Source organism: Microtus oregoni, unplaced genomic scaffold, assembly GCF_018167655.1.
Source record: "Microtus oregoni isolate MIOR12 unplaced genomic scaffold, Mior012 000012F_ref0000307, whole genome shotgun sequence".
NCBI classification, from domain to species: Eukaryota; Metazoa; Chordata; class Mammalia; order Rodentia; family Cricetidae; genus Microtus; species Microtus oregoni.
The window spans coordinates 24,059,643-24,084,396 of NW_024543071.1; the positions used below are offsets into that span (position 1 = coordinate 24,059,643).

General features: G+C 41.1%; 1 protein-coding gene across 3 annotated transcripts in view; it reads right to left on the reverse strand.

Annotated features, from left to right (window-relative positions):
• Positions 1 to 4,010: 4,010 nt before the first annotated feature.
• The window catches only part of Btaf1 (B-TFIID TATA-box binding protein associated factor 1), an 84,131-nt gene continuing 63,387 nt past the window's right edge, over positions 4,011 to 24,754 (reverse strand). Inside the window, exons 29-39 of one of the 3 annotated variants that reach the window (XM_041661359.1) lie at positions 24,333 to 24,410; positions 23,739 to 23,868; positions 20,448 to 20,589; positions 20,238 to 20,368; positions 18,412 to 18,537; positions 17,624 to 17,776; positions 16,495 to 16,706; positions 9,771 to 9,833; positions 8,003 to 8,162; positions 7,532 to 7,702; positions 4,011 to 5,525 (exon numbers count right to left, since the gene is read on the reverse strand). In XM_041661359.1, the coding sequence (XP_041517293.1) occupies positions 5,382 to 5,525; positions 7,532 to 7,702; positions 8,003 to 8,162; positions 9,771 to 9,833; positions 16,495 to 16,706; positions 17,624 to 17,776; positions 18,412 to 18,537; positions 20,238 to 20,368; positions 20,448 to 20,589; positions 23,739 to 23,868; positions 24,333 to 24,410 (1,510 nt within the window). In that variant the 3' untranslated portion in view covers positions 4,011 to 5,381. Of the gene's footprint in view, positions 5,526 to 7,531; positions 7,703 to 8,002; positions 8,163 to 9,770; positions 9,834 to 16,494; positions 16,707 to 17,623; positions 17,777 to 18,411; positions 18,538 to 20,237; positions 20,369 to 20,447; positions 20,590 to 23,738; positions 23,869 to 24,332; positions 24,411 to 24,754 lie in introns of those variants that run through there. The other 2 variants (XM_041661360.1, XR_005975176.1) reach the window with 2 other exon arrangements.

The window sequence follows — 24,754 nt, forward strand, 5'->3', positions numbered from 1 at the left end:
ATCTCTACCTGTCCTCCGGCCCCCTCTGCAGCTCCTCCTCCAGGGCAATCAAGGCCCTTCAAGTCTCTGCTTTCTCAGTTTTAGAATCAGCTCTTTCCAAACTCACTGAGATTTTGTGTGGAACTGATTTGAGTCTATACATGTTTGGAACCCTAGCAATATTGAGTTTTCTGGGATTAAACTCAGGGCCCCCGTGTTCTGTATCTAATCCATAAATGGGGCATAGCTCCATTTCTCGAGGTCACTTTGCTGTTGTCCTGTAATGTTCAACACACATCTTCACAGGCTTTGTAAATATGCACTCGTCTCCTGAACTCTGGTGCTGTTGTATCTGGACTATTAAGAAATGAAATTCCTATTGCTAGCACTGAGAAACAAAACATTCTGAACACCGACATAATCTCCTATTAAACTGCTAAACCGCCTAGTGTGCTTCTGTCGGCTGAGGGATCTACACTCTGTTTACAAGGCCTTTGTTTGCTGAGAAGGATCTCAGCCCAGGATGGCCCTAAGCTTTCTGCACAGTTAAAAGTTGGCCTTGAACTCTTTAATTCTTCCCCTCTGCTTCCTAAGTGCTAGGATGGGTAACCGTTCCTGGAATTTTTTAAAATTACTTACATGAGAGCCGGGCGATGGTGGCACACGCCTTTAATCCCAGCACTCGGGAGGCAGAGGCAGGCGGATCTCTGTGAGTTCGAGACCAGCCTGGTCTACAAGAGCTAGGTCCAGGACAGGCTCCAAAACCACAGAGAAACCCTGTCTCGAAAAAACCAAAAAAAAAAAAATAACAAATTATTTATTTATCATATATACATATTCTGCCTGCACGTATGCCTGCGGGCCAGAAGAGGGCAACAGATCCCATTACAGATGTGAGTCACCATGTGGTTACTGGGGATTGAACGAGGGACCTCAGGAAGAGCAGCCAGTGCTCTTAACCACTTCTGTTTCTTTCCTTTTTAACTTTTTTTTAATTTATTTATTATGTGTACAACATTCTGCTTCCCACACACCCAGAGCGGGCGCCAGACCTCATTACAGATGGCTGTAAGCCATCATGTGGTTGCTGGGAATTGAACTCAGGACCTCTGGAAGAGCAGTCAGTGCTCTTAACCTCTGAGCCATCTCTCCAGCCCTCCTGTTTATTTTCTAAAGAAACAATCTTTTCTCATTTTACATACCAAATCCAGTTCCCATTCCCTCAACCTTTCCTTCTCACCCTCCCCCTGACCTCTGAGAGGTCAAGGCTTCCCAAGGGGAGTCAACAAAGTCAGGCACTTCACTTCGAGGCAGGAACAAAGCCCTCCCCACTATATCTAGGCTGAGCAAAGTATCCCCCAAAGAGAATGGGGCTCCAAAAGGCCAGTTCAAACAGTACGGATAATACGGATAAATCATGGTGCTACATCTTACAGGCAATAGGAAGTCAACTGTGACATGGGGGGGGGGGGTACAGTTTATTTTCCCCTTTCTGTAAGGGTTTTGCTGCATTAATGAAGCCATGCAAAGTTTGGCTTTTCTCTCCTTCCTCATCTCTATGCTTCTCCCACTGGAACAGTACATGGCATCAGGAGTCGTGAATGTCACAGGACTGTTGCCTGTATTTTAAATCAGAGCCATTCAGACAACTCCGCATACCACAGGCATGTTCTAGCTTTGCCTGGCTTGTGGGGCCTTCAGGTCTTTTACAATCCCTAGTGAGACCCGTGAATGACTTGCTGGTCACTGGCTTTCTCCTAATCCATCACAGCATCTCTGCAGGTGACCGTGCATCCCTTACCTTAAATAGACCGTCTTTGAGAGGTGTCTTTGATCAGGTGTCTGAAATTAGTATGAATAAACAGCCGTTTCCCACCTTCACCCCTCTCCAGAGCTTTGTCTCCTCCCTTTCTCACTTGATGTTCACCCCACAGCGTAAGAACATAAAACAGCCATTTGGTGTGTTTTCTTTCCCCTGGGATTAAAGGTGTACATCGGCACCGAATGCAGCACCCGGTTGTGTGTGAGATGAACAGAGAAACGCGGACAGAGATGTGGCCAGAGGTGGGCCAGAGCCGTGACAGGTCATGATGAGTTCCGATGAGATAGGAATGTCACAGAAGGCACGGGAGGCTCTGGTCAGTGGCTAGGTCAGCTGGAATCCCAAGAGGCAAGATGGTGAGATGCAGCGTTGGCTGCCCTGGGAGCCTGAGTTGAAGGTACGGGAAGGGTTTGTAGCAGACAGCACTTGCTGGACTGTAGAGGCGAGCAAGGGTTGTGAGGCTTGTGGCAAGTGCTGCTGCCCGCTGAGCCCTTGCCAGCCTGCAAGGCCAGCTGCATCTCTTAGAGACTATTGTTTTAGGTTGGCAAGCAAACATTTTCAAATGACTGGTATCAAAACTCAAGTTTTTATTGTATTAATCCACACTGAATTTTCTGACACTTGGTAACAGACGTCCCTGCAATTAATGTCATTTACTCCCCCGTGCCGGTGTGTCCTAGAAGCTGAGGTCTGAAGAAGGTACAAAGCTGGACTGATGGTCAATGCTCAACACAGGCACATAACAGCGTTTGTTCTTTCCCGCCAACGTTATTGCACTGCTTTTGGGTTTTTTTGTTTTGTTTTGTTTTTTGATGTGGGACTCCCCTCTGTGTGCTGTGATTACCATTAATGAATAAAGAAACTGCCTGTTGATAGGGCAGAACTTAGGCAGGTGGCGAGGACTGGACTGAACGCTGGAGAAAGAAGGGCGGAGTCAGGAGATGCCATGGATTCACCGCCTGAGAGAGACGTGCTGAAACTTTCCTGGTAAGCCACAACCTTGTGGGGATATACAGATTAAAAGAAATGGGTTAAATTAAGATGTAGGAGTTAGCCAAGAAGCTAGAGCTAATGGGCCAAGCAGTGATTTAAATAATATAGTTTCTGTGTGATTGTTTAAAGTCTCTCCTCCCTAGAGTTTTTGAGACAGTTTCTCTGTATAGCCCTGGCTGACCTTGAACTCAGAGATCCACCAGCCTGGGTGGTGGATCTAAAGTCCCTGGGTGCTGGGACTAAAGGCGTGCACCACCACACCCAACTCTTAGTATGTTCTTACAGTTCCAATTCTCCAGCTTGGTTCCCACACCATATACAAACAAAGGGTTGGTCCTCATTGCCACACCTTCAAAGCTCCCCTGGAAGATATACATTTGACCAAGGCTCTTCTCCTGGCACTGGAGACATCTCTCCTAGTGACCATCAAGTAACCTGCTCTGCTCAAAGACTAGGATCTGTTGAGTATGAATAAATGGTGGACACCCAGAACCCAGAATTTTAAAAACTTTCCTACAAGAAAGTGTATGACTGACTTCAAATGTAATTAATTTTAATGTAATTAATTTTAACTATTTAAAAATTTCAAAAAGTAACAATAAGATAGATTCCACTGTGTTCAAAGCCCAGTTCAGCAACAACACCACACCTTGTTTGTCTCTCGGACCTCACCTCTGACCTCACCTCTGTCTGACACCCGCAGCGCTGCGGCTGCGCCAGTCCGGCCGCCTCAGGAGCAGGACGCCGTTCTGGGCCGCCTGTTTGTCTGTCTGGGAAACTAGGGTGTGTGATTCCACATCTTACAATAAAGGGTTTTAAACGTAATACTGTTCTCACAGGAAGAACAGAGTAACTTTTTCACCCTTTGAGAAAGTTTGCCAGTATACACATGTAATTCCTGATTAAACCCACAAACTTTCAGTTGCCTAGATATCCATTCCTAGGTTATGATAAAAAAATTAATATGTTGGTATGAAATCTTCTGTTCTTTTAGTATTTCTTCAGTGATAAAACTGTCCCTTGCTTTTAGAAGATATGCAAACAGCAAATACAAAAACACTCAAGTACAATGGATAATCTACAAGAAATCCTGAGTTTTCCTTTTGGTCTACTACATTTGAATATAAACCACAGATATGAAAAGAGTAGCCTTTCAAAACCCTGCGTACCTGGGCTGGTTTAGTCTCCACTGTAAACAACACACAATTGCACAGGCTTTACAATTTGCTATTTATTCTCTTGTGGAATGCTAGGTTCAGTATTACAGCATGGTTGTCAAGGCTACTCAAGTGTGACAAACTTCATATCCAAGTGCTGTAGAATTTTAATTATTTTAAACAAAACCCTTGTTATTGTACAATTGAGGTCTGATGGTTTTAAGTTGATGCCTAGGTACAGGACCAGACACAAACCTTGAAGATGTTATTACCTGTACATATATATACAAATATAATCCACACGTGTGTATACATAGGCATGTATTAACTTATGTGGGAATTTATAAAATTATATACATACACATACATGCATATCTGTGTACAGCTACCCACCCTCACCACTGAGCTCTTCTTGCACTACTAGTTCAATAGCTCCGTGCTCAATTATTATTGCTGTCTGGTATAACTACATGATTTTAGTGCCCAAACCAGACACACTGGGTGTGGGATGGACACTGTGCATATAGACACGCGTATCCTTGTATGCTGTGTATGAAGAGCAGTTCCTCCCTGTCTGCCAGCCATGCTCTACTACAGTAAACAGCCTTCACCACAGGGATTGGAATTGTAAGCAGTGTAAAATTTATGTCTGGAAAACTGTGTTCATAGTTACAAAATATATATATATATTTTATATATATATATGATTGAAACCTACCAAGTACATATATTCTTTGAATTTGGCTATATCCTAGCCATTAGATAAATTAAACAAAACCCACCCTCTAATAGGATGTTATTATAGCCTTAAATACACCAGTACCTGCATTTAGAATAGTCATTATACTTTAAAAGTGAACAAAATGATGTTAATAAAGATTTGAAAAACACTATATGCATCTGCATTAAATATACAAAGGTTGCCACAGGGCCTGGTTCAATTCATTGTTTACCATTTTCATGTTCTAGGGGTGACTAATATTAAAGTCATTCTGAAATTCTGAAAAGTATGGCTCATTAAGGCTTTTATACAAAAGAAGCCCTATTTGTAATCAATTATAAAAACAAGTACTATTTTAAAGAAACAAATGCACGCGGACACCACGGCCCTGGTGACCTCGTGGACAAAGTGACTGTAGAGGAGGCTGTCCCGGCAGGAGCACCTCATGGTAGCACATGGAAACCTGGCGCTTCCTCCCTCTGCAGCTATTCAGCATGTAAAATTTAAACCTTTTCACATTAACATTTAAATTTAATACAGTGCAAATATTTGAGAATAACTTGTTCCCCGGTGAAACAAGAGCCAGCACTATGCTGAATATTCTTCAGATCTATTTATACATTCAGTTAAAGTTCACCACAGACTTAGGAATTGCTGAATATCAGCAGAATGTAACTGAACTAGCAGCAGCCGCATCAGTGTGCAGTAGTTACTCGAGAGAGCGCATGAAAGTCTCCAGGTTGTACTCGGAATCGTACTGCTCGGCATCCCAGAGGTCACTCAGGTTTTCCAGAACTGATTTCATGCTCGCTTTCCCAGAAGTAGAGCTGTCAGCCTTTTCTGCTTTGCCATCCTAATGAAACATTTGCAGATAAAAATGAGTTTTTATTTGAGACTGGATCTCATTATACAGTCCTGGCTGTCCTGGAACTTACTATATAGACCAGTCTGGCCTTGAACTCAGAGTTCCCCCTGCCTTTAAGTATGTGCCACTAATGCCTGGCTTAAAATGAGGTTATTGACTTCAGAAATATCTTTTCTAAAAAAAGAGAGAGCCGAGCGGTGGTGGCACACACCTTTAATCCCAGCACTCAGGAGGCAGAGGCAGGTGGATCTCTGTGAGTTCAAGGCCAGCCCGATCTCCAACAGCTAGTTTCAGGACAGAAACCAAACCTACAGAGAAACCCTGTCTCGAAAACAAACAAACAACAAAAAAAACCCTCAACCAGATAGTCAGAGAGACAGACAGACAAAAAAGAAAATAAACTGGGTGGTGGCGGCAGCATGTGTCTTTAATCCCAGCACTTTAGAGGCAGACGCAGGTGGCTGTCTGTGAGTTCAAAGCTAACCTGGTCTACAGAGTGAGTTTCAGGAAAGTCAGAGTTATGCAGAGAAATCCTGTCTCAAAATAAAATTTAAGAAGAGACAGAAGATGTCAAAGGCTGTAGCTCAGAGGTAGAATGGGTGCCTACTGTGTACCAGACCCCGACTTCACTCTCCAGCAATAGAAAAAGAAACCAGAGAGGCTCAGGGGCTCCACACTCCAAGCTCTGTTTGTGTCGAACCCTATCCAGCACAGCACAAAACCAGGCACAGTGGGGCACAGCAGAGCACACCTGTAATCCCAGCACTCAGGACAATAGGGAGATCAAGGTCATCTTCTGCTATACTCTAAATTCGCGGCTAGTCTGAGACACGTAAGACCTTGTCTCATGAATCAATCAATAAAGGAGGGAGGGAGGGAAGGAGGGAGGGAAGGAGGGAGGAAGGGAGGGAGGGAAGGTCTTACTGTTTGGCCCAGGCTGTCTCAGCTTCCAGAGTGAGTGCTGGGATTAAAGGCCTCAGCCTCGGCACATCTTTATGTTATGTTGTTATCTAATATGTTAATAGTTTAATCCCCACAATAGTAACATTACTATCTATTGGCAGTCTGCTCTTAATGCCTGTATTGTTTTTTGTGTGTGGTATAATTTCACTTTATCTTAACACCATGTAATAGGTATAGCTGCTCCGAAGTTAATTTGCCTAAAGTTGCCAATCAGTAGGATCTGGCCCAGAAACACACACCCCCGAGTTCCACAGACTCCAGAGATTACAAGAGCCCTGAGAAGGAAAACACAAAGGAAAGAAACCTTGAGACAAGATAATGGCGACAATACAAAGACCGAGACTTCAAACATCTAGTGTGGCCCAAAGTTATCTACCGGCTCACAGAATGGCTCAGTAGCCAGAGGTACTGCCACCAAGCCTGACAGTCTGAGCCATGTCCCCAGAAGCCAGGGGGTGGAAGGAGAGCCAACTCCAGGAAGTTGCTCTGACCAAGTGTGCTGTGTATGTGTGACAACTGCCCCACTTACACAGAAGTAAATGTACTTAAAAAAAAAGTGTTAGAGCCTGGAGAGCTGACACTAGTCTAGTTAAGGGGTATAAAGCAGCCAGGCAGTGGTGGCGCACGCCTTTAATCCCAGCACTTGGGAGGCAGAGGCAGGCGGATCTCTGTGAGTTTGAGGCCCTCTTGGTCTACAGAGTTAATTCCAGGACAGCTAGGACTGTTAGGACTGTTACACAGAGAAACTCTATCTCAAAACATAACAACAACAAAAGGCGTTACGCTCTCATGGAGGGCTCAGGTGTCTACAATGACCATTGTAACTCCAGTTCCAGAGGCTCAACGCCCTCTTCAGGCCTCCAAAGGCCCTGTGCACATATACACAAACACTGTCTTAGAGCGGACACATTACTGTTCTCAGTGCTTTACTCCCAACCTCAGAAGGCTGCAGCTTAGCAGCTGGCGAGCTTCAGAGCGCTTGCACCTCGCAGACAACCACCAGGACTGAACAAGCTAAGTGAGCTCCTTACCTTATCCAGAGTAAACAAGTCAAGAAGCTGATCCGTCCCCATGCTCTGTAAACTAGAATTCTCTTGGCTAATAACGGTATTTGCTATGTTCATCTTGAATTTCTGCAAGCCCATTATCTTCTCTTCTAGTGTTCCTCTGGTTATTAGTCGATAGACATTAACCACACGTTTCTGAATAAGAAAAACAATTAACTGTAATGAAAACTGATAAACCCAGGTTCGTCAGGCCAGCCCTTTTTATTAGACTAACTGTGACTGGGGTCTTGTCTGGTCCCACGACCTAAAACTGTTTTCAGGATGACAGTGACCCAGGCTTTCTCAGCCAAGCTCAGAAAGTGGTAGTGGAAATGATACCACAGAAGATGAGAATGACATGCCCAAAGTCACAGCACTTCATAACATCCTAGAAAGAATTTGAATCCAGTCTTCCTAGTATCTGCCTAGCTTTTAGTGGAGTGTTGGGTGACTTACCTGCCCAATGCGATGGGCCCGGTCCATGGCCTGTAGATCTCGCATAGGGTTCCAGTCGTGTTCCACAAACACCACAGTGTCAGCACCAGTCAGGTTAAGCCCTAGGCCACCAACATGAGTTGTAAGTAAAAGAACATCAATGGATGGGTCATTGTTAAACCTACAAACGTAAGTAACAAAAAGTAGAGTTAGTACAGTTCTCACTCAGGACCCTTTAATAAAACTACTGTTTTAGAAACCCTTCTGTCTTAGTTACGGCTTCTACTGCTGTGATAAAACACATGATCAAAAGCAACTTGGGGAGAAGGGTTTTACTCCATCTTATACCTCTCAAAGAAGTCAGCGCAGGAACTCAAGGCCATGGAGGAGTTCTGCTTACCACTACTGGGCTTTCTCAGCCTTCTTTTCTTACAGCAGCCAGGTCTAACAGCCCACAGCAAGCTGGTCACTCGCATATCAATGAAGAAAATGAACTACAGGCTAGCTCAGGGCCAATCTGGTAGGGGCATTTTCTCAGAGGAGATTTCTTTTTCCAAATGACCAGCACAGCCATGGTATAGATATTAGTTTTCCACCAAGACAAAATAGCCTTCGAATATACTCTAATGGTTAAACTCACTGTCAGTGTGATGAGATTTGTAGTCTATAGCTTTGTGAGTTTCTAGGTTAGGTGAATAGAGGTGGGAATAACAGCCCAAAATGTGGGTGGTCCGTCCCACAGGGAGGCTCACTGGACTAAAGGAAAAGGGAATCAGGCAGATGATCCTGCACTCATCGTTCTCTGCTTCCTGACTACAGATGCAATGTGACCAACTACCTCAAGCTCCTGCCCCGACTTCTCCAACATCAACTGTATTCTTGAACTATTACATATTTTAATATAACAACATATATATATATATATATATATATATATATATATATGCACACATATATGCATGCATGAATGCCAATCTGAAGTAGAAAGAATTCATTCTAAAGCTTATCAGAAATTTCATAAACAGAAATAAGGCTAAAAAGATTGTACTTTATATCAGACACAGAGCAGGTTATAAAAAAGTGTGGAGGCAGATGAGTAGGAGCACTCTGCATCGTCCAGGGAGGGAGAGCCACCATCCAGGACAGCTGTACTCTACAAGATATCCATAGGGACATCTAGTAGTCTCTAGGAAAAAGGACAATTATTACTAACAAAAGTAGCAGCCACACTTCTGGGTAAGATGGCAAATTAGAAGCTCCTTCAGTGTGGCCCACTGTGAAGAAACAAACAATAAATACCCTTCGTTGGGTGGCGGCAGCACAGGGATTAAAGCAGAGGCAGAGACGGGGATCTGAGTTCAAGGCCAGGTCTGGTTTACAAAGCAAGTTCCAGGACAGGCTCCCAAACGACAGAGAAACCCTGAGTCAAAAAACCAATAAATAAGTAAACAAAGAGACAATCATCCTCTCCTACAAAACGCAGTAACTGAAAACAAAGGGACTAAATAAGCCAGGTGAGCGCTTATCTTAAGAGCACGCTGGGTGGAGCAGCCTCATGCCCTGTGCTTGGACTGAGGTGAGCATGACCTTTGTGGGGCGCGGCTCCAACAATAGCCAGCAGGAAGCTGAAGCTGAGAGTCTCTAGGCCTCTGCATGAAATGAGGACACTCTGACATCACCTGATGAGAAAAGAACTGGCCAGAGACTATAGAAGCAGATGCTGACGGAGGCAGCCAGGACCCTTGCCAAAAGGATAAATAAATAGCAAAGCCACGGGCACTTTCTGTACCTTGGATTTATCTCCAGAACATATGGAACATAATGGGGAAATTTCCACACTCCATGCTGAGGTCTGGGGAAAGACCAAGGAAGAGGCGGCTAACAGCAACTGGCCATTAAGCAAAACGCAACCCCAAAACTCACTTGTTCTGAATCCTCACAGACACTCACACAATTCTGACTTAACACCAACGGCACCTCCCCCATCATCATCTGCTACAAAGAACAGGGAGAAGAGGAATTCAAAACCCTTCTACTAAGGAAGAAAGAATGTTGACTGATACATTCCCCCACTCCCATCCCTCCTTCCATCCAGGTTTCTCCTGTATCCCAGGCTGTTCTCAAAGACTGCCTTGAACTCCTGACTCACGTTCCAAGCACAGGAATTTTAGGCATGCCTAATTTGATTTTGCTACATATTTTAAAATCTAGTTTACCTGGCCCAACAAACCAAAACTTTACGTAAATATCTCTAAATGTTCTTACTTTTCTTTTGATGCTCAGTTAGGTCTTATGTTCATACTGCATGTCTCTTCACACCCTCTCTGTGCATCCTATTTTCCTCACAGTGCTCCCTTTCATTCCTTCCTTATACCCCTCTTGTTCCCTCTAAACTGTCTGTTTTCATGTGAGTGTTGGGCCTGCATGCATGCCTAGTACACCAGGAAGCCAGAAGACAGTACTGGATTCCCCTTGGAACTGGAATTGTGAGCAGTTGTGAGCCACCATGTGGGTGCCTGGAATAGAACCCGAGTCTTCTAAAAGAGCAGGAAGGACTCTTAACCACTTGACTACTACCTCCTCCTCCTACTTCTTTACTAACCTACTATGCTTCATAGATCCTAATGTTCCAAACCCCCTTCTATCTACCTTTCCCTGATTTTCCCCAGCTGATCAATACTAACCCCTATGACAAGGTAGCCTACTTCCCTTTCAAATGTTAGCAACTAAACATCACTGTACTACTGTTCTTTGTTATGCCTCAACAGTTTCCTAAGTTAAAAACGATGATTGTTTTTAAATGACTAGCAAGTAGCCATGGTTGCTTCTGCAGTTAATACTCTCAGCCCCATGTCAGCCAGTCCAAGCGGAACATTGCAATACTTGAGCAGAAAGAACACATGTTCGGGGTCGGGGTCGGGGGGGTGGGGACCAACCGATGAAAAAACCCTAGATGTGCAAGTCCTAACCAAAGAAAATCAAGAATAACGAAAAAATTCAAGATACCAACGAGAACGAATCAGATGAAATCCAAGACTTAGCTGGGTGGTGGTGGCTCACACCTTTAGTCCCAGCACTTGGGAGGCAAAGGCAGGAGAATCTCTGTGATTTCATTTTCAACCTGGTCTACAGAGCAAATTCTAGGACTGGATCCAAAGCTACATAGAGAAACCCTATCTTGAAAAATAATAAATAAATAAATAATAAAGATGAATCAGGCTAAAAATACAATTCCTGTTTTAGAATTATTTTTTCTCTTGGATGTTTTACTCAGTGGCATAGCCCATGTACTAGGAAAGTTTCCCTTATTTTTTTTAAATAATTTATTTAACTTTATTTTATGTTCATTGGTGTGAGGGTTACAGACAGTAGTGAATAGCCATGTGGATGCTGGGAATCGAACCCAGGTCCTCTGGAACAGCAGCCAGTGCTCTTAACTTCTGAGCCATTTCTCCAGCCCATAAAGTTCCCCTTCTAAAACAAAAAGAAATCCAAAAGACTAAAGGGAAAAAAAATTTAATAATGTTTAATTGATGTGGGATTCCCCCCTGTATGCCATGAATGTGTTTTGTTAATGAATAAAGCTGCTTCAGTCCTATAGCAGTGCAGAATAGAGCTAAGTGGGAAAACTAAGTTGAGTGCTGGGAGAAAAGAAGGCAGAGTCAAAAGAGAGGCCCTGTAGCCACCAGAGAAAGAACCTGCACGCCAGTACTGGTAAACCAAAAGCCTTGTGGTAAATAAAAATAATAGAAATGGGATAATTTAAGATATGATATAAGAGCTAGCTAGCAATACGCCTAAGTGATTGGCCAAGAAGTGGTTTAATTAATGCAGTTTCTGTGTGTTTTTTTTTTTTGGGTCTGGGTGGCCAGGAAACGAATGAGCGGCTTCCAACTATATTTAAAGAGATTAAAAAGGATACAAATGAACCTCTAAATATATTAAAAAAGGAAACTATTGAAATGAGGAAGCCAATATAGGATATGAAGCAGGAATTTATTAAGAAAATAGAAACACTAAAAAAGTAGGTTCCAAGGATTGAAATTAGGTCACCAGGTTTGTAGAGTGAGTGCTTTTACCAGCTGAGCCATCTCATCAGTCCCAAATTGAATATTCAGAAATGAAAAGGTAAGTCAAATGAAAAACTCAGTAAAAGGCCTCATAGAACGGAGGAAGCTAAAGTCATAATATCAAGGACAGGAGAGAAGAAAAATCCAGACCCCGAGAAAGATAATCAGGGTGTGAACGGAACATGAAGTCTACAAACACCACTAAAGACCAGATTTACTACAGCATCAAGTTAATACTCTCAGGAAAATCATGGTGGAAAGCTCCTCAAATCTAGGAAAAGAAATGAACACCCAGATCCAGGAGGCAGTTAGAATGCCAAACAAGAAGGAAAGCATCAAAACTGCAAGGAAGAAACACCATGGTACACAGGCACCTAATTCCATAAACAAGCACTACTGGAGGAAGACAGGTCAGCCTCCACACAGCAACAGTGAGCGACGTTAATGCCAACTATCACCAACAGCCAGCCAACCCAGGAGGAAAAACAGACACACATGAACAAGAAATAAGAGAGGAAACTGTAAATGTCTGGAGTCCAATGACATAGGAACCTCTGAGGCACAATGAGAGCAGTGCTGAGAGGGAAGAGCGTGGAGTAAACTCCAGAGCAAGCGAGACGGCTCAGCAAGCACAGGCATGGCAGAAGGATAGACTGACTCCAGTTGTCCTCTCACCTTCAAGGTTAAAAAAGAAAACTAAAACAACAAAAATCAGTGAAAAAAGACGGTTCTCTGAAGAGGTACAAGGTCAACAGTCAAGCTATCAAAACATGAAATTAACCAAATCAGAGCTTAAAAAAAGACATGGATAACAACAAAATTTAGATTAGGATACACCTTAAAATCTATATTCTAATAATTTGAGAAATTAAAAGAAATGATATGTTTCTAGACAAACCCACTGAAATCAACTAAGTGGCTATAAACAACATAAATATATAAGTAATAAAAAATATTCCAACTAAAAAAGCTGAACTCTACTAGACAGTCAAATAAGAACCAATTGCCAACATTCATCAAGCTAATTTAAAACAGAAAGCAAATAATTGCTACCCAACATGTTTTTTTCTGTTTGTTTATTTTTTGAGACAGGGTTTCTCTGCACAAACAGCCCTATGTGTCCTTGAACTCACAGAGATCCGCCTGCCTCTGCCTCCCAAGAAGTACTGGGATTAAAGAAAGGTGTGTACCACAGCCCAGTACTACCAGCCTTTTATAAAGCCAGTATTCTTCTGATATCAAAAGTTAATAATCAAAAAAAGAAAATTATACTCTCCATGATGAACATAACATGCAAAAATTCCCAACTAAATACTTGCAATTCAAATTCAAAACACATCAAAAAGATGGCTTCATTCCAGGGGTTGGCTTAACATGTAAAACAATGGATATAGTTTATCACATAAACAGACTCAAGGATAGAAATCACATAATTATACCAACAGATGAAGAGGGACTCAAAAAAAAAAAATCCTCAATTCCTTCATGACAAAAGCCAGAAGAAATTAGGAATAAAAGAAACACATCTCAACGTAACAAAGGCTGTATATGACAGGCATTATACTAAATGGGAGAGAACAGAGAGCATTTCTTCTAAAACCTAGAATAAGAAAAGGGTCCAAATTCTCTCTAATCAATACCGAAAAAGCAGTAAGACAAGAGGGAAAAGGGGGATGCAAACAGGAAAAAAGTCAGGCAAGGTTTTTGGCTTAGTAGTTAAAGTGCTTGTTGTGGACCTGAATTCAAATCTTCAGCACCCACATAAAAGATAGGCATGTCAAAGATAAATTAGTCCTGGCAGCTGGCCAGCTCGTCTAGCCTCAACAGTGAGTTGCAGGTTCAGTGAGACTATCTCTCAGAGTAAAATAAAAAAGAAGGAAGAAAATTCCAATATCAACTTCTAGCTTCCATAATGTTCCTACAGCAACAAGCACGTGCACACGCGTGCATGCGCACACACACAGAGTGGGAGGGGAAGAGAGGGAGAGGGAAAGAGAGAGAGCTCTAAAGATTCCATCAGAAAACCCAGATTAAGTAAACTTTTAGCAAAGTACCAATTCAAAATCTACCATTCAAATCAGTATCTTTCCTATATACCAGTAATAAACACTATGTATTTGTCTGTCTGTCCTAGAACTTGATACATAGATCAGACTGTCCTTGAACTCAGAGATATATTTGCTTCTCCCCCCCCCAAGTACTAGGATTAAAGATTTGTGCCACCATGTCAAGCCAACAATGAAAAATTTTAAAAACTGAGAAAAAGAAATTGAAAAAGACACTTGAAGATGAAAGATCTCTATGCCCAGTTTAGAATACTGTGAGAAGGGCTGAACTACCAAAAGCAATCTACAGATTCAAGGCAAACCTCATCCAACCTTTGACAACTGTGCTGGAGTATATAGATGGCACTAATAGGATTAATAAAATAATGATACAAAGTCAGGAGGGAATGGAACAGGAGAGTAGATCTGGGAGGACGTGGGGAAAGGGCGAATATGATAAAAATAAAATTATGAAATTCTCAAAGAATTAATAAAATATTTCAACAAGCTGGGAATGGTGGCACATGTCTATAATCCCAGCACTCAGAAGGCAGAGACAGGTGGATCTCTGAGTTTGAAGCCAGTCTGGTTTACAGGGTGAGTTCTATGAGAGCCAGGACTACAAAGTAAACCCTGTCTCAAACATCAAAACAAATTGATTTCAACAACTCTTCACAAAAAAATAGAAAAGAAGAAAATCCTATTCATATTGAGTACAGAAGACCTTGGATAAGCCAGTGCCATCCTGAGCAAAACAAGAACAATGGGAGGTGTCATCATAGCTGATTTCAATTACATCTCCACAGTAAAAGCGTATTTCAAGGGCATAGACACCACAAATAATGCAATAAAACAAAGGATCTAGATGCAAACTCATGTAGCCACAGCAACCATAATGTCAACAAAATGCCAAAATACACTTGAGTAAAGACAGTCCTTTTTCAACTGACAGAACTGTGAAAACAATCTCCACCCACATCTAGATCCCTGTCACCCTGTACAAGAATCAATTCTAAGAGATCAGAAACTATAACATAAGAACTGAAATTTTCTTTCTTTCTTTTTTTTTGGTTTTTTCGAGACAGGGTTTCTCTGTAGCTTTGGAGCCTGTCCTGGAACTCCCTTTGTAGACCAGACTGGCCTCGAACTCACAGAGATCCGCCTGCCTCTGCCTCCCGAGTGCTGAGATTAAAGGCGTGCGCCACCACCGCCCAGCTGAAATTTTCCAACTGTAAGAAGCAAAAATAGGCAAACTACTTAGGATATAGTCATAGTAAAGGAATTCCTAAATATGGGTTCCAATCATAAAGTAAAGCCAAGAACTGACAAATAGGATCACACGTAATTAAAAATCTACAGCAAAGGAACACAATCAAATGAAGACAGCTTGCAGAATGGGGAAAAAGTCTTTGGTCAGTCCAATATGGACAAGTTCAACAGAACCACCAAATACGGGCTGCCCATGCATGCTTCAGCATTGCCAGGGCATAAATTACATTCATTTCATTCATCTTTATAGAAGATTAATATGTACAATATACAATGAACACAAACTAAACACCAAGAAATCAAACAACCCAATCAATAAATGGGCTAATGAAATGAACACACAATTCTTGAAGATGCCAACAGAATGGGTTATTAAATATATGGAACAAAACAAGACAGACATGTATCATCACTAGCTGTCAAGGAAATCAAAATTAAAACTACATGGATTCTCAGTACAGTCAGTCATTAAGACAAATAACAAGACACTGGGGTGATGGCTCAGTGGATAAAGCACACACACAAGAGCACAGAGTTCAGATCCCTAGAGCCTACATAAATGCCACATGGACATGCAGAATGCCTTTAATTCCAGCCTTGGAAGGTTGAGATGGGAGTCCCTGGAGTAATTTGGCTACCAAGACTAGTCTTACCGATGAGCTCTGGATTTGACAAGACCCTGTCTAAAATACAACAGAAGAACATTTGAGGTTTGGAACTGAATCCCAAATAGGAATCTCGTTTGCCAGAATCTTGACTCCAAGGATGTATTTTAGGCAGAGTTTGTAGAACACATATTTTGTTTTGAGCAGAGAAACAATAGCTAGGACAGGGATCTCAGCAAAGCTATCTGTTTGCTTGCTTCCACCCTAAACCCTAAAAACCGGGAGGAAAAAACTCGTTATCGCAGATCTCCACTCTGCTCTTGCAGGTGCTTCCTGGTGTGATCACTTGCGTCATCACAGGCCTTCCATAGTTCTGTATCCACAGGAGATTTATTTGGACTGGGTTACCCAGTAACAGACACACAGGTATTACCCAATGAAAACATTTCTTGAAGCAAACACCTACATAAGTAATAACAAATACATTAATCTTGTCTTCTATTAACAGCTGGGGAGCTACTTACCGGGAAACAATGGAATGCCTCTGTCCAGGAGGTATGCTGCCATCTAGTCTCAAATAAGTGACAGAGGGTAGGTGAGGCTTCAGCAGGTCATGCTCAACTATATCAAGCATGCTTTTTAGCTGACAGAAGATCAGTATTCTGTGTTGGGCCACCACAGACTCCGTGCCACTGTCTGAAGTGCTGCCGTTTCCCAAACCACAATCCAACAGCAACTGGGGGAAGAAAACATTTCACAGTTATTTGGAAGTAGACAACAAATATTTGCTACCACAACTACTTTCTCCTGCAACTATTTCTATGGAAAGAAAAGGTTAAATTTATTTGTCACCTATTTGCCCGTTAGAAGTTGGGCTGAAACTACCAAGCACTCAGCCTGTTTCCCCTATGGACTCCCATAACCACTAGACCTTTAGTAAATGTTCATTCAAGGCAGTGACAATGATGTCCCAAACAAAAGCTATAAAGTAACTTCTTTAAATGAAAAGACAAATAATATAAAAAGGGGTCCTATACGGTAACATATGCCTTTAATCTCAGTACTCAGAGAGGTAGGCAGATCTGTGAGTTTGAGGTCAGCCTGGTCGACAATAGTAAATTCCAGACCAGCCAAGGACTACATAAAGCCTGTTAAAAACACACACTGTAGGATTCCATGTACATGAAATAGTTCAAGAGGTCATCCTAGGAAAAGGTTAAGGATTGAAAAGGGAAGATGGGGACTGCTGGGTAGGCAATGGTTTTGGGTTATAGAGAACTCGCGTGCTGGATGGTAGTGACTGCTGTAGAACACTGTAATGTCAGAACTGCAGTTAAAGTGACATGTGATTTCTTTTAAAGCTATATAAAAAAAAACTAGCTATGCTTGAATTTTACTGTACTCTATTTAACTATATGTGAAAAAAAATATTACAAAATGCCAGGCAGTGGTGGCACACGCCTTTAATCCCAACACTCTGGAGGCAGAGGCAGGCGGATCTCTATGAGTTCCGGGGGGCGGGGAGGGTAAAAAAAAAAAATAGTAAGCCAAATTTTAAAATACAGTAAATGGTAAGTATATCAATAATCTTTGAAAATAGCAAATTTTTCTACTATCATAACTTATTTATTATTTTATTGTGAATAGACATACCTGTTTCAAAGCGGAGAGTTTAGGGGCATGCTGAATATCATGAAGTGAAGAATTCTGAACAGTCAGTTTTTCAGTAGTGCTCTTGAATTCTGGATGCTGAGGGGTTAAGACCAATGCTGGATGGTTGCACAGTTTACGTAAATATTGTAATGCCTTTAAAAGATGAAAAACAACAACAACTTACATAACTCCATCTTTTTCATACCATAATTGTTTGTATTTTTGTATCCTCTCTTTGCTATTCCATTTGTCTAGAAAATGCCCAGTCAGTGTCCAAGAACCAGTTCAGAGCTGGGCAAGTCGGTTCAGCCCACAAACCATTTTGCCACACCACATGCGTGAGGACCAGACTTCAGATCCCCGGAACCCACATTAAAACACAAACAAATAAGTAAACTTTAAAGCCCAGTGAGCATAGTAATTCAGTGTACAGGAGAAGGATACAGGGATCTCCTAGTCAGATAAGCCTACAGCAAACTTTGAGACTCAGGAACAGATTCTCAGAAAGGAGGGAGCAATCTAGAAAGATACCCAGCTGGGTGGTGGCAGCGGCACCCGCCCTGAATTCCAACACTTGGGAGGCAGAGGCAGGTTAATCTCTGAGATTTATGTATACAGTGTTCTGTTTGCATGTATGTCCATATACCAGAAAAGGGCATCAGATCTCATTACAAATAGTTGTGAGCCACCATGTGGTTGCTGGAGATTAAACTCAGTTAAGAGCCAGTACTCTTAACCTCTGAGCCATCTCTTCAGTTTAATTTTTAAAAGTAGTTTATAACCTCTACCTGGAATACATGACCTGTAGCTTTAAGCTTTGGTTTCTCAGTTTCTTCTGAAAGTGCAGCTGAAGACACAGTCTCATCCACATCACACTTGGCACGAGACTTAGCAAAATCTTCATAAAGTTGAATCTGTGAAATTATGCCCAGGGAAACAGTATACATTTTAAAAAGTATTCAGATATATAAATGAAGGCAAATTATGACACCTATATCCCATTGTTAGTATTAGAGATCATCCACTCCCTCTGTTTAGGTTTCTTTAAATTTACAGAACATTTTTGTAAAAGATTAATGTGTTAAGTTTAGCTGCAAAGTATTAAATACACACACTCTCTAAATTTTTCCAACATTTAGGAAAATATATTAGCAATAAAAGGAAATCAGGCCGGGCGGTGGTGGTGCACACCTTTAATCCCAGCACTCAGGAGGCAGAGGCAGGCGGATCTGTGAGTTCGAGGTCAGCCTTGTCTTAACCACACTTAACTCTAATAGTGGGGTTAAGCAAGTTACTTCCTTTTTCTGAGTTTCGCTGTATTTGCAAAAACGAGGCTTATATTTATACTACTGCTGTAAGGATGACACCGCACCATTCATAGACAGGCTCTGGTCATAATAAAGATTGGCTTATATGGCACCCTCTCTGTCCCTTTTTGCTTCTCATAGTTTCAGTTACCGGTGGTCTAAAAATACTAATTATAAACTACAAAAATAAACAATTTATATCATGAAATCATGTGCCACTCTGTGTAATAAAACCCTATGCCATCCCATTCTGTCAGGGATATAAATCACCCTTTTGTAAGCACATCCATGTTCCATATGGCACCTGCTCATCAGTCATGTAGTCCCAATTCCAATAGGATCAACTGCCATATACTCTATAATACCCGTGTTCAAGGAAGCCTTCTTCACTCAGCAACAGCTCCAAAGTACAAGAACAGTGAAGATAGAAGTTTGGCTATGCCAAAGAAAAGTCTTTAGCTTTAAGTGAAACGTTTTAATGAGAAAGAGGTGGTGGGTTTACATGGTGATTTGGGGCCAGACTCCAGAGGATTATTTCCTCACACTTGGAGGGGAGAAGAGCACTGGTCTATTTTAATCTACAGAATTCAGATCACTATCCTTAGAGAAAATATAATTTTCCTTTGGAGGGAAATCCTCTAGTCTCCTCCACTACAGTGAGGTGTGGTTCATGTAAACGTTACTGTTGTAGAATATTAAAGTGAGTTATATTTGTTTATGCTCTGCAACAATTGTTTAACCATGTAAAGATATGTTTAACTCTATGCAGCTGTGATTCTTTGCCTGTCTAAAACAGCTGATGGTCTAATAAACAGATAAATGGCCAACAGCAGGGCAGGAAAAAGGACAGGTGGGGGCAGCAGGCAGAGAGAATAAACAGGAGGAGAAATCCGGGAGCAGAAGAAGGAGCAAGGAGAAGACACACGGGCCATCCACCCAGCCAGCCATGGAGTAAGAGTGAAAGATGTACAGAAGTAAGAAAATGGAAAAGCTCACAGGCAAAAGGTAGACAGGATAATTTAAGATAGAAAAGCTGGCTAGAGAGAAGCATTCATTAGTAAAAATAAGCCTCTGCATGTGTGAATTTTTGGGTGCTGAGCCCCCGTAAGAGTCAAAAAGAGCCAAAAAGTAAAGAGTAATAAAACAATCAACAACACTCTACTATTAACAGCAAGATTTAAAAAATCTAGCTAAAAAGTCATTAAATAAACCAGGAAGAGTTTAATTTTCTATAAGGCATCTGATAAAACTTAAGGCTGTTCTACAAATAATATTCTATCAACCACAACAATGAGCAGATTCCTAACCTGGAGAGGGCTAAGAGTACAGTAATAGTCTTGAATAATTTTAGGTGGAAGATCCTGCAAGACATCTTCTTTCATTCTTCTCAAAAGGAATGGCAGGACTTGGCGGTGCAGTGCATCCATTGCAAGAACACCTGTCAATGGCGAGAACACAGTTTTAAGTGTTCAGAGTAAATCATACAACCATGAGGACTTACTGTAACTCCTTCTTACCTGCTTCTTGTTCTCGACTGGAGCTTCGTGCATCCCTACTCGCTAATATAGGTTTACCATATCGAGCAGCAAACTGGCGTTCAGTACCCAAAAATCCAGGCATAAGGAAATCAAACAGTGACCACAACTCCAAAACGTTGTTCTGAATATAAAAGAAAATAACAATTATCTTTTCTTCAGTTTTGAAAATACCATATCCCATTACTTCTGGATCCTAATGTGCCTCCCCACTTTTTTCCTCTCCAGAAGCCTCCTCATCCAGCCCAGGCTCTGGTTCAGCATGGACAGCTGCTCTCTAACATGGACAACCTTCTGATCCATAAAGCTCTGAAGAGCAGAAACCTATCTGACAGCTTCAAAGCCTAAACTATTGGAGTAGGAAAAAGGGAAAAAGTGTTAGCCTTTCAACTGGACAAAACCCCAAACCTTCTGATGTCTCAGCTAAGTACAAGTAGCATCCTGAAAACAAAAAAAACAAAACAAAACCCCTAAAAGTCAGTGGGCATAGTGGCGTACAACTTTAATCCCAGATGGATCTCTGTGAGTTCAAGGTTAGCCTGGCTTTTAGAGTGAGTTCCATGACAGCCAGGCTACACAGAGAAACCCTATCTTGAAAAACCAGTTAATAATAATAAAACCTAAAAGTATTCCCCCTTTTCCCTTTTTTATAACTTGTAAATGCAGCTTTATTTCATTCACATGTTCTCTCTATTGCACTGCTGTGAGTTTTAACAAAACTATTTAGGAATTCACATTCAGCATTACCAGCTACAAAATCAAGTGGTTCCAGACATAACCAGCATATGTTAATTTAATGACATTAATAATCCCAGGTATTTATTTTTGCTTCATTCTTCAATATTCTTTTGTTTCTGGACTGTGACCTCACAGGCTCCTTTGTAGCTCTCTGTATAAAGTATGTTTCATGATGGACACCTATCTGAAAGTCATCCCAGCCACAAGAAGCCAGTTCTTTCTAATCCAACTGGGGTTTTCAATTTCTTCTTTTATTATCAAGTTAAGATTCAAAGTTGCTTCTTTCTGAAAACTGCAAGCCTGCTACTTCTCCTAGGTTTGGCTCTTTGGCTGACTTCTAAGTGCTAGATTATATGGTTCATTGGCATCATCCTTAGGAATTTGGAAGACAGGGCTGCTTTTGATTCTCTGCCACCCCAAATGTATGAACCCAATTTACAGTACCTTGACAATCAGAACTTTGATTTCTCTAGAAGTTCTGAAAGCTCACAGTCCATTAATATTAGTCCATCTGTCCCCCAGCAGCAGCTGAACCTCACACAAGGCCTCCCTGTCCCGCTGCTACCAGAAGCTGTGCTAGCTCTCCTTCCTTTTAATGTGCTTTACAACACATACCAACTTTAGGCTATGGATTTAATCCAGAGGTTACACTTGCCTGAAATCTTTGAGGCCCAGGTTTGATCCCCAACATAACAAAATAATGCCACCAAAAGCCAAAATCCCTAGTAAGCTTAGGAAAAATTGTAAATGAACAGCTTGTCTCTGATGATGAAAATATGCAGTGCTTACAAACTAGCCACAGTTTAACCCTCTGCACAGTGGCTCTCAACCTTCCAAATGCTGCAGCCCTTTAATACAGTTCATGTTGTGGTGACTCCCAATGATAAAATTATTTCATTGCTACTTCATAACTATAATTTTGCTTCTGTTATAAATTATAATATAAATATCTGATATGTAGGATATCTCATATGCAACCCTCAAAGGGGTTGAGACCTAGACCTATAGGTTGAAAACCACTACCTTAGATAAGCAGTGACTACAAAAAATAAATTCAAAATAAGAATTGTAAACCAAGCGTGATGGCACAACCTTTTGATCCCAGCACTCCTGAGGCAGAAGCAGAGATCTCTGAGTTTGAAGTCAGCCTGGTCTGCATAGGTAATTCCAGGACAGCCAGGGCTATGTAGAAAAACCCCGATGCAAAAAGACAAGAGACCACAACATCAGTTTTTAGAGCTAGAGAATATCCTTCTACCAACCGGAAAATGAGCAAGGTGCAAGGTGATCTTCGTACTAGAGATGGTCATCCAGGTAAGATATGAACAACTACTGAATTTTCACATCTCTACTGTGGAGTGATTCATTTCTCAGTTGGTTCTAGATTTTCAGTGCTAAACCAGATTGCTGAGTAATACTACTGAATTAGAATCAAATCTGTTACATACATCAAATGTTATTTACATAGCCTAAAATTAGAGTTTAAGCATAATCTTTAATAAAACTTGGCCAGTTTAAGAGGTAAGTAGATCTTTGATTTCAAGCCCACCTTGATCTACAAAGAGTGAGTTCTGGGCTAGTCACAGGCCTATAATGGCAAGGGGAAATAAGACACATTGTGAGGTAACTCAGTGGTAAAGCAAACTTGTTGCTCTTAAAGAGAACCCGGACTCAGTTCCCAACACCTCCATGTTGGCTTACAACAATATCACAGAATGTGACATCCTCTTCTGGTCTCTGTGGGCTCCTTATGCAGCGAGTACACAGCCAAAACACTCACACACAACATTTAAAATTATAAATGTAAAATATCTTTAAGGACTGGAAAGATGGCTCAGTGGTTAAGAGCACTGCCTGCTCTTCCAAAGGTCCTGAGTTCAATTCCCAGCAACCACATGGTGGCTCACAACCATCTGTAATGAGGTCTGGTGCCCTCTTCTGGCTTGCAGACATACACACAGACAGAATATTGTACACACAATAAATAAATAAATATTTAAAAAATATCTTTAAAAGATTCAATATGAAAGGCCAAGTGCGGTCATGCACACTTGTAATCCCAATATTTAGGAAGCAGAGGCAGGAGGATTACAATGAATTTGAGACCAGCTTGGTCTTTCTCGTGGGCTGCAGACCAGTCAAGGATTACATAGTGAGATCCTGCCTTAAAAACAAGACAAAACCAAAACCAAAACCAACTCAAACTAAACCATACTTGCCCAGTTTAGCTACTACCATATGCCAAAAGAACCTTTATAAACACAATTTAACTCCTGGAAATTTTTTATTATCTTTATAAACTAAAAGACTTCTTGATTTACTGCTAAATGCCAGGGCACCTGGAAAATTTGTTTTTTGTTGTTGTTGTTTTTTGAGACAGGGTTTCTCTGTACCTTTGGAGCCTGTCCTGGAACTAGCTCTTATAGACCAGGCTGGCCTCAAACTCACAGAGATCCACTTGCCTCTGCCTCCTGAGTGCTGGAATTAAAGGCATGTGCCACCACTCCCCGGTTTGGTTTTGTTTTAAATAGTTACCTGGATTGGTGTTCCGGAAAGAATAATCCTATAGTTAGCAGTCAGCTGTTTTACTGCTTTTGACAATTTGGTTTTTCCGTTTTTTATGACATGGCCTTCATCAAGAATACAGTAGTTAAATTTAATATTTCTAAGAAAAAATAAATAAAAACTGTTATCTTGTATATCAGGCATCATAGGAGCAATTTAGAAGCAGAATATCAGGCTCACAATTTCAATATCAAATTTTTATTTTTGAAATGTTTATGAATTTTTTTCTTATTTTCAAAATAGAAATGTTTCACAGAAATAGAGGATACATACAAAAATATCTACAATTCTGATGTTGGCTAGATGCATGAATTTTATAAGGTGTAATTCAAAGCAAAACAGTATATTCCAGCAACCTGGGAATCTCTTTTGTGCTTTCTCCCAACTAAGTTTTTAAATTTAAATTAGCATGCATTTACTGTACAAAGTGATGGTTTGGCTGACATTTTCATATATGTACACCAAGTATGTCATTCATATTTAGCACCCACATGATCCTATCTTATCCTCCCTCCCTCTTACCTATCAACACTAAACTTTTCTAAAGAATATTTGAATTCTTACCTAAAAAAGTCTATGTCATTTCTCACAACATCATATGAAGCTACTATCAGATTATGCCTTTTTACTTGATGCTGCAACCTTTAAGAAAAATTAGAAAACAGAATTATTAATTTCTTAATACGATTTTATTTCATTTGTTTGGTTTTGTTTAACAGGGTCTTTCTGTGTAGCTTTGGCTGTCCTGGAACTTACTCTGTAGACTAGGCTGGCCTCTAACTCACATATCTGCCTGCCTCTGCCTCCAGGGTGCTGGAATTAAAGGTTAAAGGCTAAAAGTATGCACCACCAGCACCATCTTAACACAATTTTAATAGTGTAATTACAGCTACTGTTATAAAGTGCTTCAACCTGCCTAATGAGCATCTGTGTTTACTCTAGTTAACAGACCACATTATAATGCAAACCTGCCACCTGACTCAGAA